This window comes from Colletes latitarsis, chromosome 6 (assembly GCF_051014445.1).
Source record: "Colletes latitarsis isolate SP2378_abdomen chromosome 6, iyColLati1, whole genome shotgun sequence".
Lineage (NCBI taxonomy): Eukaryota > Metazoa > Arthropoda > Insecta > Hymenoptera > Colletidae > Colletes > Colletes latitarsis.
In genome coordinates, this window is record NC_135139.1 from 20,338,562 (window position 1) to 20,349,845 (window position 11,284).

An 11,284-nucleotide genomic window follows, 5' to 3' on the forward strand; every position below is an offset into this window, starting at 1 on the left:
GGCGTCATCCGGAGATGCCAGATTGAGCACCGGGTGCACTACTCACACTATGCTAGATAACGCGTACGTGAGCTCGTAGAGTTTCGAAAAGTCGACAAAGTAAATTGACCCACGCTCTCTTTCTCGATTCTCTGAAGCTACCCGAAGTAATTTCGAACTGCCGTGTGTAGAGTCGAGAGAGACGCCCAAGTTTGTCGTGGAATAGTTCGTTATTTTCAACGATAGATGGCGCTTATTTTCCGACCTCAAACCCTCTGGTGCTAAAATGCCCAAGCTTGTCGAGAAATCCATCTAGCGTGGACGATACGAACTATTCCACGACAAACTTGGGCGTTTTAGCACCAGAGGGTTTGAGGTCGGAAAATAAGCGCCATCTATCGTTGAAAATAACGAACTTTTCCAAGCAAACTTGGGCGTTTTCAAAGCAGAGATGTCAGAAAGGCACCGAAGGTGCTTTCTCAAGTATGTCAGATCACGCGTACGTGAGCTCGTGGAATTTCGGAAACCCGACAAAGGCAAAATGACGCATGCCCTCTTTCTCGATTCTCCGAAGTTGCCCGAAGTAATTTCGGACCGTCTCGTGGGAGTCGAGAGAGAAAGGCTCACATTTGCCTTCTCGCTCTTAACAACTGAAATCCGAACTCCCGTCTACGGCATACGATTTGGAATCTCGAGCCGAGATTCTCGACTGCTCAGGCATTTTTACTTGCCTTTCCTAGAGTTCATTACTGAACTCTGCAAATTACTCCTGGTTTCTATTTGCCTCTGATGACCTCTGATGACCAGTGCTGGCAAAAGTGCAGAACTCCCGACAACTGTTGACACCATACAGCGACTGTTGCTGACTACTCCTGATTACTGCTTGCCTCTGTTGGACTCTGCTGACCATCGCTTATATTTCTGACAACCTATAACGATTACTACCGACTTCTGCTATCCTCTGTTGGTCTTTGCTGATCTCTGTCAGCGTGTGCTTGTCTCTGCTGAACTTTCCTGGCCTCTGCCGAACGCTACTGACCACTGCAGGTATTTCTGATAATGTATAACGATTAATACTTACTACTGCATGCCCCTACAAGTTTCTGCTTGCCTTTGCAGGTTTCTGCTTGCCTGTGCATGCCTTTGCTGGCCTCTGCTGAACACTGCTGACCACCCCTGCTCCTTCTGACATCGTATAACAATTACTACATGCTACTGTTCGCCCCTGCTGATCTCTGCTTGCCACTGCATGCCTCTGCTCGTCTCTGCTGACCGCTGCTGACCACCTCTGATGCTTCTGATAACATATAACGCTTACTACTTGCTACTATTCGCCCCTGGTGATCTCTGCTTGCCACTGCTGGCCTCTGCTGACCACCACTTATATTTCTGGCAACGTATAACGTATGCTGGTCTCTGCTTGCCTCTGCACACCTCTGCTGGCCCCTGTTGACCACTGCTGACCTTTGTTGACAACTCCTGACATGATGTATATGTATTAAAGCTTTGTATAATGTAAATCTATGGCAATAAATAATATAATTGCAAAGAATTCTATGTGTTCTCGTCACTTTTACCTTTCTTTTCCTCTCCCCATTATTCCCTTAGTTATAAGAAACCGTTTCTCTACTTAAAACTGGAATTCCAAAGTGCCCGGGGCGTTTTCTGAAATGCCGGTGACCTTGACCCACTTTCGAAACTGGGTCAAGGCCAAATCCTGATTCCCAAAGCGCCCGGAATTTTTCTGAGATTCGATGGCCTTGACCTACTTTCGAAATTGGGTCAAGGCCATCCGGATTTTCAAGTTGGCCCGAAGATTTCTGAAATTTCGAATGGCCTTGACCTACTTTCGAAATTGGGTCAAGGCCATCCGGATTTCCAAGTTGGCCCGAAGATTTCTAAAATTTCGAATGGCCTTGACCTACTTTCGAAATTGGGTCAAGGCCATCCGGATTTCTAAAGTCTCCGGAAATTTTCTAAGATTCGAATGGCCTTGACCCACTTTCGAAATTGGGTCAAGGCCATCCGGATTTCTAAAGTCTCCGGAAATTTTCTAAGATTCGAATGGCCTTGACCCACTTTCGAAATTGGGTCAAGGCCAAATCCGGATTCTCAAACTGCCCGGAATTTTTCTAAGATTCTAATGGCCTTGACCCACTTTCGAAACTGGGCTAAGGTCAAGGTCAAATTCGGATTTCCAAAGTTCCCGGAACATTTCTAAAATGCTGGTGAACTTGCGAAGAAGGTGGTACGCATCTTATAGGTAAGAGAATGATTTGGAGAGGAAAAGGACGGTAAAAAATGATGAGAACACATAGAATACTTTAAAATTATATCATTTATTGTGATAGATTTACATTATACAAAACTTTAATACATATAAACATATTATATTATATTGCATCATGTCACAAGTTGTCAGCAACGGTCAGCAGTGGTCAGCGATGGTCAGCTGACGTCGGGAGATGTTGACAGAGGCCAGCTTAGGTCGGGAGATGCTGGTAGAGGTCAGCAGAGGCTGGCAGTAGCCAGTAGTAATCGTTGTACGTTGCCAGAAATATAAGCAGTGGTCAGCAGTGGTCAGCAACGGTCAGCAGAGGCCAACGGAGGCCAGCAGAGGCATGCAGATGCAAGTAGAGTCCAGCAGGGGCAGGCAGTAGCAAGTTGTAATCGTTATACGTTGTCAGAAATATCAGGAGTCGTCAGTAGCGGTCAGCAAAGTCCAGTGGAGGCAGGCAGAAGTCAGTAGTAATCGTTATACGTTGTCAGAAATATAAGCGGTGGTCAGCAGAGGCCAGCAGAGGCTGGGAGAGGCTAACAGTAGCCAGTCGTAATTGTTATACGGTGTCAGAAGCATCAGGGGTGGTCAGCAGTGTTCAGCAGAGGCCAGCAAAGGCATGCACAGGCAAGCAGAAACCTGCAAAGGCAAGCAGAGACTTGTAGGGGCATGCAGTAGTAAGTATTAATCGTTATACATTATCAGAAATACCTGCAATGGTCAGTAGCGTTCGGCAGAGGCCAGGAAAGTTCAGCAGAGACAAGCACACGCTGACAGAGATCAGCAAAGACCAACAGAGGTTAGCAGAAGTCAGTAGTAATCGTTTTAGGTTGTCAGAAATATAAGCGATGGTCAGCAGAGTCCAGCAGAGGCAAGCAGTAATCAGGAGCAGTCAGCAACAGTCGCTGTATGGTGTCAACAGTTGTCGGGAGTTCTGTACTTTTGTCAGTACTGGTCACCAGAGGTCATCAGAGGCAAATAGAAACCAGGAGTAATTTGCGGAGTTCAGTAATGAACTCTAGGAAAGGCAAGTAAAAATGCCTGGACAGTCGAGAATCTCGGCTCGAGATTCCAAATCGTATGCCGTAGACGGGAGGTCGGATTTCAGTTGTTAAGAGCGAGAAGGCAAATGTGAGCCTTTCTCTCTCGACTCCCACGAGGCGGTTCGAAATTACTTCCGGTGGCTTCGGAGGATCGAGAAAGAGAGCATGTGTCTGCTGACAACTTCTTACATGATATAATATAATATAATATATTTATATGTATTAATTTCAAAGAATTCTATGTGTTCCCATTATTCCTATAGCTATAAGATACATGCCACCTCTTCGCAAAGCCGCAAGCATTTTGGAAATGTTCCGGGCACTTTGGAAATCCGGATGGTAAAACGCCCAAATTTGTCGTGGAATAGTTCGTTATTTTCAACGCTAGATGGCGTTTGTTTTCCGACCTCAAACCCTCTGGATTTAAAACGCCCAAGTTTGTCGTAGAATAGTTCGTTATATTGAACGCTAGATGGCGTTTATTTCCCGACCTCAAACCCTCTGGTGCTAAAACGCCCAAGTTTGTCGAGAAATCCATCTAGCGTGGACGATACGAACTATTCCACGACAAACTTGGGCGTTTTAGCACCAGAGGGTTTGAGGTCGGGAAATAAACGCCATCTAGCGTTGAAAATAACGAACTATTCCACGAAAAACTTGGGCGGCTCTCTCGACTTGCACGAGGCGGTTCGAAATTATTTGGGGTAGCTTCACAGGATCGAGAAAGAGAGCATGTGTTAGTTTGCCTTTGTCGACTTTCCGAAACTCTACGAGTTCACGTACGCGTTATCTAGCATAGTGTGAGTAGTGCACCTGGTGCTCAATCTGGCATCTCGGGCGTCATCTGAAACTGACCGATTCTGAACAGTCTAAACACTTAGTTAACAACCTCTGGTTGTTATCTTGTGCATGCACTAGAAAGTTGAAAGCCATGTTTAAAATGATCGACAACGAACGAAATCTTTACTGTTAATTGGTCGATTTCATTCTCATACTAAGTACATATAAACGAACAAGTTGTACGAAATTCTATCTTATCGCAGAGTAGTTGATACACTGCGAAGTTTAAATAATTATTAATAATTTTAAAGAGTAATCACATAGCGTAGTAAGAAAATATATTATGCAATATTCGAAAATCATACAAGTCGTATCAACTATTAGTTTCTATGAAGTGAACGATTCTAAAAAAACATAAAATAAACGATCCGTTTTCTATTTTTAGTTTAAATATAACTAATTCAAAATTTCGTTTAAATCGTTTGATCGAATTGTTTGTTACTTATGAAATTTGTTACTAAATAAATAGTACTTTAATGAAAACCCATCCATGCTTCCAATATTCCTTGCCGACACCATAATATATGGGGGTAGCGGTGCTGTTACACGTGTAATTCGTAATCAGCGTGTTAGCCTTTAAAATTTCGTTATATTTTGTAATAATTAAATACCGAAAGTGATTTGTATATCGATTTATCGATACTACATTAAACAATTTTATGAAGGTATTTGTAATCAAGTACAGTGCAATACAATTGCACGTTGTTTAAATAGAACTAAATACAAGCGAATGTAGTCATTTTCTTTTTTTTTATTTTGTAGCAATGCACCGGTAATATCTGGTGCTGCGAAACAAAATACATGACAAACCCGGTAAATTATCTAATGCTTTTAGAAATCAGCATCCGCATTTAACGGCGAATAATGACAAATAAGAAATCAGTTTCCTGTGGTCTTGACTTTTGCACTGTACCGGATTTAATTGATTGCCTCACTACAGCAAATTTGTCAAAGTGAGTCGTGAGAAACGAGAGCAAGCTTGCTTTCAGTTTATGCACAGAATCGGGAACTTACCATTGAATGTGTTTGCAGATATGAATTTGTATGCATTCCTCTTGTCCATCCCTTGTTCAAAAGAGAATTCGTTTCTGGTGTTGCAAAAAAACGATCTGGTCCATTCACCAGACCAGACATATCTCTGTGCAATTCTGGTAAGTAAATCAATAAATATACATACTTTCGTAAGGTGATAATTGCAATTTAATTTATAGATTGGAATAATTTAATTATTGGTAAACTATCGCCGCATATTAAGGTTGATTCAAAGAATCCCATTTTAAGGAAGAATAGCGAAGAAACTCTGAACCAAGAGTTATCTTTGGCAAGCCATTTAGGCCTTGTGGGAATTACTTTTAAGTTGATAAAAGGGATAGAGCATAATGTGAATCTTGCTAGAATTATCTGTGATAAAGTATCGAGCATGTCTAGCTTACAGGTACATTCGTCATCAAAGTCTGTTTATCGTGCATTTATAACATATAGAATAATTTCATTGTAGGTTTGGATACAAATACCTATGGAAAATCCGATTATACAAGCTTATTCTTACAGAGAACAAGAATGTAATTCAGTAGAAAGTCCATGGGAATGGTGGAATGCTTTCAGAGCAATATGTGATTACAATAGGAAGCTGGGTGTTGTATTACTCGTAAGTCACGATCTTCCGGAGCAAGAGGAGGTACTTTAAAAGACTTTCATTTCCTCTACGTACGCGCTATTCAAAATATGAGAAAATCGAATTTAAAAAAATTTATTTTATCGCAAGATCGATAGATGGTTAGGAGAACCAGTTAGATGCTTGATCATTCCTACAACATTATTTATTACGAATAGAAAAGGATATCCTGTCTTAAGTAAACCACATCAAACGTTGGTAAAAAGATTTGCCATGTTAGAGGTACAATTTATACTCACAGGGGCAAATCGGCATCAGAATATTAATTATTATAATTATTTGGAGTACTTATGGAAGGTAAATATTAAATTTTTGTTTTTAAACTTTCATCCAACGACGATTCATTTTAAGTAATTTCGTCTAATCTTTATAATTTTACATAGGGGTGTCAAACAGGCGGACCGGTTGAAAGATTTGCACGCGGCTATGAAGATTACTTACAGTGTCCTTTGCAACCACTTATGGACAATCTCGAATCTCAGACATACGAAGTGTTTGAGAAAGATACTGTTAAGTATACGGAATATCAATCGGCTATCCATGAAGCGATTCTTGACATTTGGTGCCAAGCAACAACTAAAATTGAAAAAATGTATTACAACAATACTGCAATAACTTAATTATGAAACTAAGCCGGGAAATTACGTTTGTCTTTGATTTCAGAGTAATAATGGTGGTTGGTGCTGGAAGAGGACCGCTTGTCAACGCGTCTTTAAATGCGGCAAAAATGGCGAATAAACCAATTAAAGTATACGCTGTAGAAAAAAATCCTAATGCGATATTAACGTAAAATTATAGTTGTTTTACATCACATATTTGATACGTATAAATGTATTTGTTTAAACTGTTACATGTACAGTTTACAGGCACATGCAAGAGATATTTGGGGAGGCAAAGTAACAGTTGTGTCATGCGATATGAGAAAATGGAATGCTCCTGAAAAAGCTGATATTCTAGTATCTGAGTTACTCGGTTCTTTTAGCGACAATGAACTTTCTCCAGAATGTTTGGATGGAGTTCAACAATTTTTAAAAGGTATACCCCTATTATATCGAAACTATTGTCAGTCAAATACTATAATTGTTATTTTTATTAATTATATGATCGTATCAGACGATGGGATAAGTATACCGTCTTCGTACACGTCGCACATCGCTCCTGTACAGTCTTCAAAACTGTACAACGAAGTAAGACTCTGTAAAGATAAAGATAAACATTTGTTAGCCCATTTTGAAACTTCTTATGTAGTTCATCTTCAAAATAAATACGACATAGCAAAACCACAGCCATTATTTACATTTAAACATCCAAACAAAGGTTAGTAGATCAGTAACGTTCATGTTCTTATTGCTGTACAATAAAAATATTTCAGTATTAACGTTATTATTTTAGAAAATATTGACAATACAAGATTCGAAACAAAGACATTCGATGTGCAACAAAATTGCGTGTTACATGGCTTCTCCGGATACTTTAGTACAGTTTTATACAAAAACATTACGCTCAGCATAGAACCTAGCACACATACTCCCGGAATGTTCAGTTGGTTTCCCATTTTTTTCCCAATTAAGGTAAGGAAGAAATACGAAAATACGCGTGGACAATTAGTTTATGAATATTTTTAAAACTAATACGACTTATAATAATAGGAACCAGTACAGTTAAAAGCAGGCGAACAAATAGTCCTTCATTTTTGGCGTCAATGTAGCCCTAAGAACGTGTGGTATGAGTGGTGTATTAGCAAACCTATTCTAGGACCAATTCATAACCCTATTGGTCGTTCTTATACTATAGGTTTATAATTTAATATATTTGTGATTCAGTTATTTTGAAATGATATTGACATTAAAATATACCTTTGTAATATGACTATGATAAAAATTCTGTTTAATGTTCCTTAAAAAAAAAAAAGAAAAATTCGATATACTGATATTTTTAGCAACACGATAATTTCCTAAATTTATGTGTAACTATCGAAGAACATTTTCTTTAAAAAATTACATATGTGCAAATGTATGTAATGATATACGAAGTAGTAATAGATTGGAATATACAGGGTGTTCGGCCACCCCTGGGAAAAATTTTAATGGGGAGTTCTAGAAGCCAAAATAAGACGAAAATCAAGAATACCAATTTGTTGATGGAGGCTTCGTTAAAAAGTTATTAACAATTAAATTCAAAAATTTCAAATCGTTCTAGAAAAATTATTTTCGGTTGCGGGGGTCAATTACGATCATTTTTGGTGAATACACATACCTTTGAAATCCTATTCACTTTCGAGAAAAAAATTCAGGAAGATACTGAAATTTTTCGGCAAAAAAAAAACTTTCAAATCATTCTAAAAAAATTATTTTCGGTTGCGGGGGCCATTTACAATAATTTTTGGTCATTACACATACCTTCGAAATCCTACCCACTTTCGAGAAAAAAATTCGAAAAGGTGTGAAATTTTTCGACGGGAAAAAAAAATTTCAAATCGTTCTGGAAAAATTATTTTCGGTTGCGGGGGTCAATTGCAATCATTTTTGGTGAATAGACATACCCTCGAAATCTTGCGTATTTTCGAGAAAAAAATTCAGTAAGGTTGGAACTTTAAACATTAATAACTTCTCTAGAATCCCCCATTAAAATTTTTCCCAGAAATGGCCGAACACCCTGTACTTAAAATGGCAGCAAAACTTAATATCAGATAGCAACAGAAGGAATTGGTTAAAAAAGATATAACATGGGAATAGACCAGTAAATGTTCTTAGAATAGAATGTCACGTTTTTCTCTGCCGATTATTCACATTGAACTCGGGGGTCACCGATATTGTACAACTTCGATAACGCAAAATCTTGAACGTGGTTTCTACTGACCTTTTAACCTCACGTGATCGATCCCTGGATTTCAATAACATTTAATATGTTTTGAAATTGTTGAAAATCTACGATTTCCTAAATCACGAACGATTCTCATTCGTACTCGAATATAAGGATTATAATTTTTGTATCGATATAACCTGTGCACCAAATGTATATTTGGTTTTCATGGATTTTGTTTTAAATTTACCTGAATTTTTTCAATAAAGTTCTTTTTGTATATAAAACCCTCAATTTATATCCTTACCTTGCAATTATAAATAATAATTTGTAAAATTGTAATTTACAAGATTATTATTTATGTACGATTTATTAAAGCGTGTATCCCTATCGTATTGTTACGACATATTAAATAATCTTAATAATTCTAGTAAATAATACGCTTCTAGAACCGTAAAGACGTTGCTGAGATTAATTAATGTATGCGACATTATTTTGTTACGTGTTAGTTGAAATTACACGGTGATGAAATATGTTCTACGAGATAAGAGTTTGATAATGCAAAAAGCATATGCTGCTTCTTAGTGATCTTTTACTTATTCATTCGATTCGCGCCTTTTCGATTGCTTGGCAGCACCACGGAAAATTTACGAACCCCGTCAGAAATTTATATATTGCAGACGACACGAACAGTGCGAGGTTCGGCTCTTTTATCGTACCTAGTTCAGCGAAAATAAAATCAAAAATGGTAAAACTAGTCGTACAAATGGCAAAGTACACTGCGAGAAGATTCTCATATATTTCGAAAGATAGTTTGCTCGCTCCTCCCGTTTCGAAAGCGTCCTTATGTCTCTCACGTTCGATTACTACATCTCGATGTCTCAATGCCGGTAAGTTTGAATAATTATTTACCTTAAAAGCTTAAAAAGAACCAAGCATTTCTAATAATATTCTTAACAATTAACATTTCAATGTTCACTATGTAATTCTTAATACTTATTAGATACATAGTGGTTACATAAATCTATGATGAATTTGTCTGTGCATGGAATTAATTGTTATAAACTTTTAGCTGACACTTAATAATTTTTACCTGTATTTTTCAATTTTCAGAAAGACTGTACACGAAATCACACGAGTGGATAACAGTTGATGGCAATGTGGGCACAATTGGAATATCCAATTATGCGCAAGAAGCATTAGGCGATGTTGTTTATGCTCAGCTTCCAGATGCAGAATCTGTAATAGAAAAGGAAGGTTAGAACATTCATGCACATATCTCTTGGCATAGAAAACTAAACGTTAGAATTTTCCATTTAATGAAAATTTATTTTTACAGATGAATGTGGAGCATTAGAATCAGTGAAGGCTGTATCCGAATTACTTAGTCCTGTAAGTGGAAAGGTAATAGAAAAAAATGAAATAGTTGAGAAAACACCCAGTTTAGTAAATTCTTCTTGTTATGAGAAAGGATGGTTGTTTAAAATAGAATTAAACAATATGGATGAAATTAAGAATCTAATGGATGAGAATGCATATAATTTATATTTAAAATCTGATCCACACTAATTACGTTACGTTTTTAACAAATGCAACGTTGTTATTTAGCCATAGTTTAATTTTTATCAACGTGAATAATTTTTAATGCATAAAATGAGAAAAAATCGAGTTCGAGTAAGAATAGCATAATATATAGTAAGCATATCATATTATTGCACTTAAAAAAAGTTTTGTATGCAAATTGTATATACACAATTTTTTGCGAGAGATTCGAAAATGTGCTTAATTTAACATATGAGGTGTAACGCGCGATCATTGCGAATCAAGAATATGAAGCTGAGTGCAGTAGTTAACTGATGTCTTTATTAACCACTGTGCATTTTCTTATCTTGTTATCATATTTGTACAAAGCAAACAAATGTTTTAATATACATGTTATTCGGTATACGAATGATACCATTGTTGTTACAAATTATAGTAAACTTTGTGTTGTACATAAACGCATTTAAATTATAATAACTTGTGTATATAAAGAAACGATTGAATGTTTTGAAATACTATTTGTAAATTTCGGAAAATTGTCTGCTTAGTAATTTACATAGTACCATCCTGTACCCTCCTTTCGAAATCTATCGTACGTCTTATGGACATTGTACATATTTTACAATAATACCAAAGACAGGAGTGCAATAAGGGAAATATTATTGTTTAAAAGGAGTTCAATCAGTATAATATATAAAAAATAGCACTGTCAATCCTAAAAAGGAACAGTTATTAGTTAATAATAAAGATATATTTACAATCAATTATTTTTTTCTACATAATTTACAATTGCCAACTCCTAATGGCAGTGTTAACAACGCATAATAGTTCTTCTTTTAATGTTAATTCCAATTATTTATTGGAGCAAAAAATCACATCAATATTAAATTAGATTATTTGCCAATTATAATTGGTAACTGTACATATTTAACACAATGCTTATTACACCAGTATTATCGTACTTTCTAGTTACAATTATCAATAAACATGTTGTAACAGAATCGAGCGGACGATTAAATAGGATGGACACATACAAAGATCATTGATTTAGGGATATATTTAAAAAGAGACAATTTTCGTTTTTGAATTATTTGTGTTTGCGATTTTTATAAGTTGTTCCAAAAT

The 11,284-nt window shown here is 36.9% G+C and overlaps 2 protein-coding genes across 3 annotated transcripts; both read left to right on the plus strand.

The window, feature by feature from the left end:
* The first annotated feature begins 4,660 nt into the window (after positions 1–4,660).
* Positions 4,661–8,867, plus strand: Csul (protein arginine N-methyltransferase 5). Of its 2 annotated transcripts, none has more exons than XM_076766505.1 (12): positions 4,661–4,805; positions 4,903–5,093; positions 5,173–5,291; positions 5,352–5,575; positions 5,639–5,818; positions 5,906–6,112; positions 6,199–6,407; positions 6,479–6,601; positions 6,675–6,850; positions 6,929–7,132; positions 7,208–7,386; positions 7,465–8,867. In XM_076766505.1, the coding sequence occupies exons 2-12, from the start codon at positions 5,005–5,007 to the stop codon at positions 7,615–7,617; spliced, it is 1,863 nt and encodes a 620-aa protein (XP_076622620.1). In that variant the 5' UTR covers positions 4,661–4,805; positions 4,903–5,004; the 3' UTR covers positions 7,618–8,867. The 2 variants fall into 2 exon arrangements, with proteins under 2 accessions (XP_076622620.1, XP_076622619.1); XM_076766504.1 differs by having other exon boundaries at positions 4,976–5,093.
* Positions 8,868–9,205: 338 nt separating this feature from the next.
* Ppl (glycine cleavage system H protein, mitochondrial) lies at positions 9,206–10,695 on the plus strand. Its single transcript, XM_076766507.1, has 3 exons — positions 9,206–9,507; positions 9,731–9,874; positions 9,957–10,695. Exons 1-3 carry the CDS (start codon positions 9,363–9,365, stop codon positions 10,184–10,186), a joined length of 519 nt encoding a protein of 172 aa, XP_076622622.1. The 5' UTR covers positions 9,206–9,362; the 3' UTR covers positions 10,187–10,695.
* The last annotated feature ends 589 nt before the right edge of the window (positions 10,696–11,284 follow it).

Coding starts and splice junctions, on each gene's coding strand:
- Csul (XM_076766505.1), top strand. CDS start 5,005: ATGACAAATAAGAAATCAGTTTCCTGTGGTCTTGACTTTTGCACTGTA. Junction 5,576..5,638: donor CGAGCATGTCTAGCTTACAG/GTACATTCGTCA, acceptor ATTTCATTGTAG/GTTTGGATACAAATACCTAT. Junction 6,408..6,478: donor ACAACTAAAATTGAAAAAAT/GTATTACAACAA, acceptor CTTTGATTTCAG/AGTAATAATGGTGGTTGGTG.
- Ppl (XM_076766507.1), top strand. CDS start 9,363: ATGGTAAAACTAGTCGTACAAATGGCAAAGTACACTGCGAGAAGATTC. Junction 9,508..9,730: donor ATCTCGATGTCTCAATGCCG/GTAAGTTTGAAT, acceptor TTCAATTTTCAG/AAAGACTGTACACGAAATCA. Junction 9,875..9,956: donor ATCTGTAATAGAAAAGGAAG/GTTAGAACATTC, acceptor TTATTTTTACAG/ATGAATGTGGAGCATTAGAA.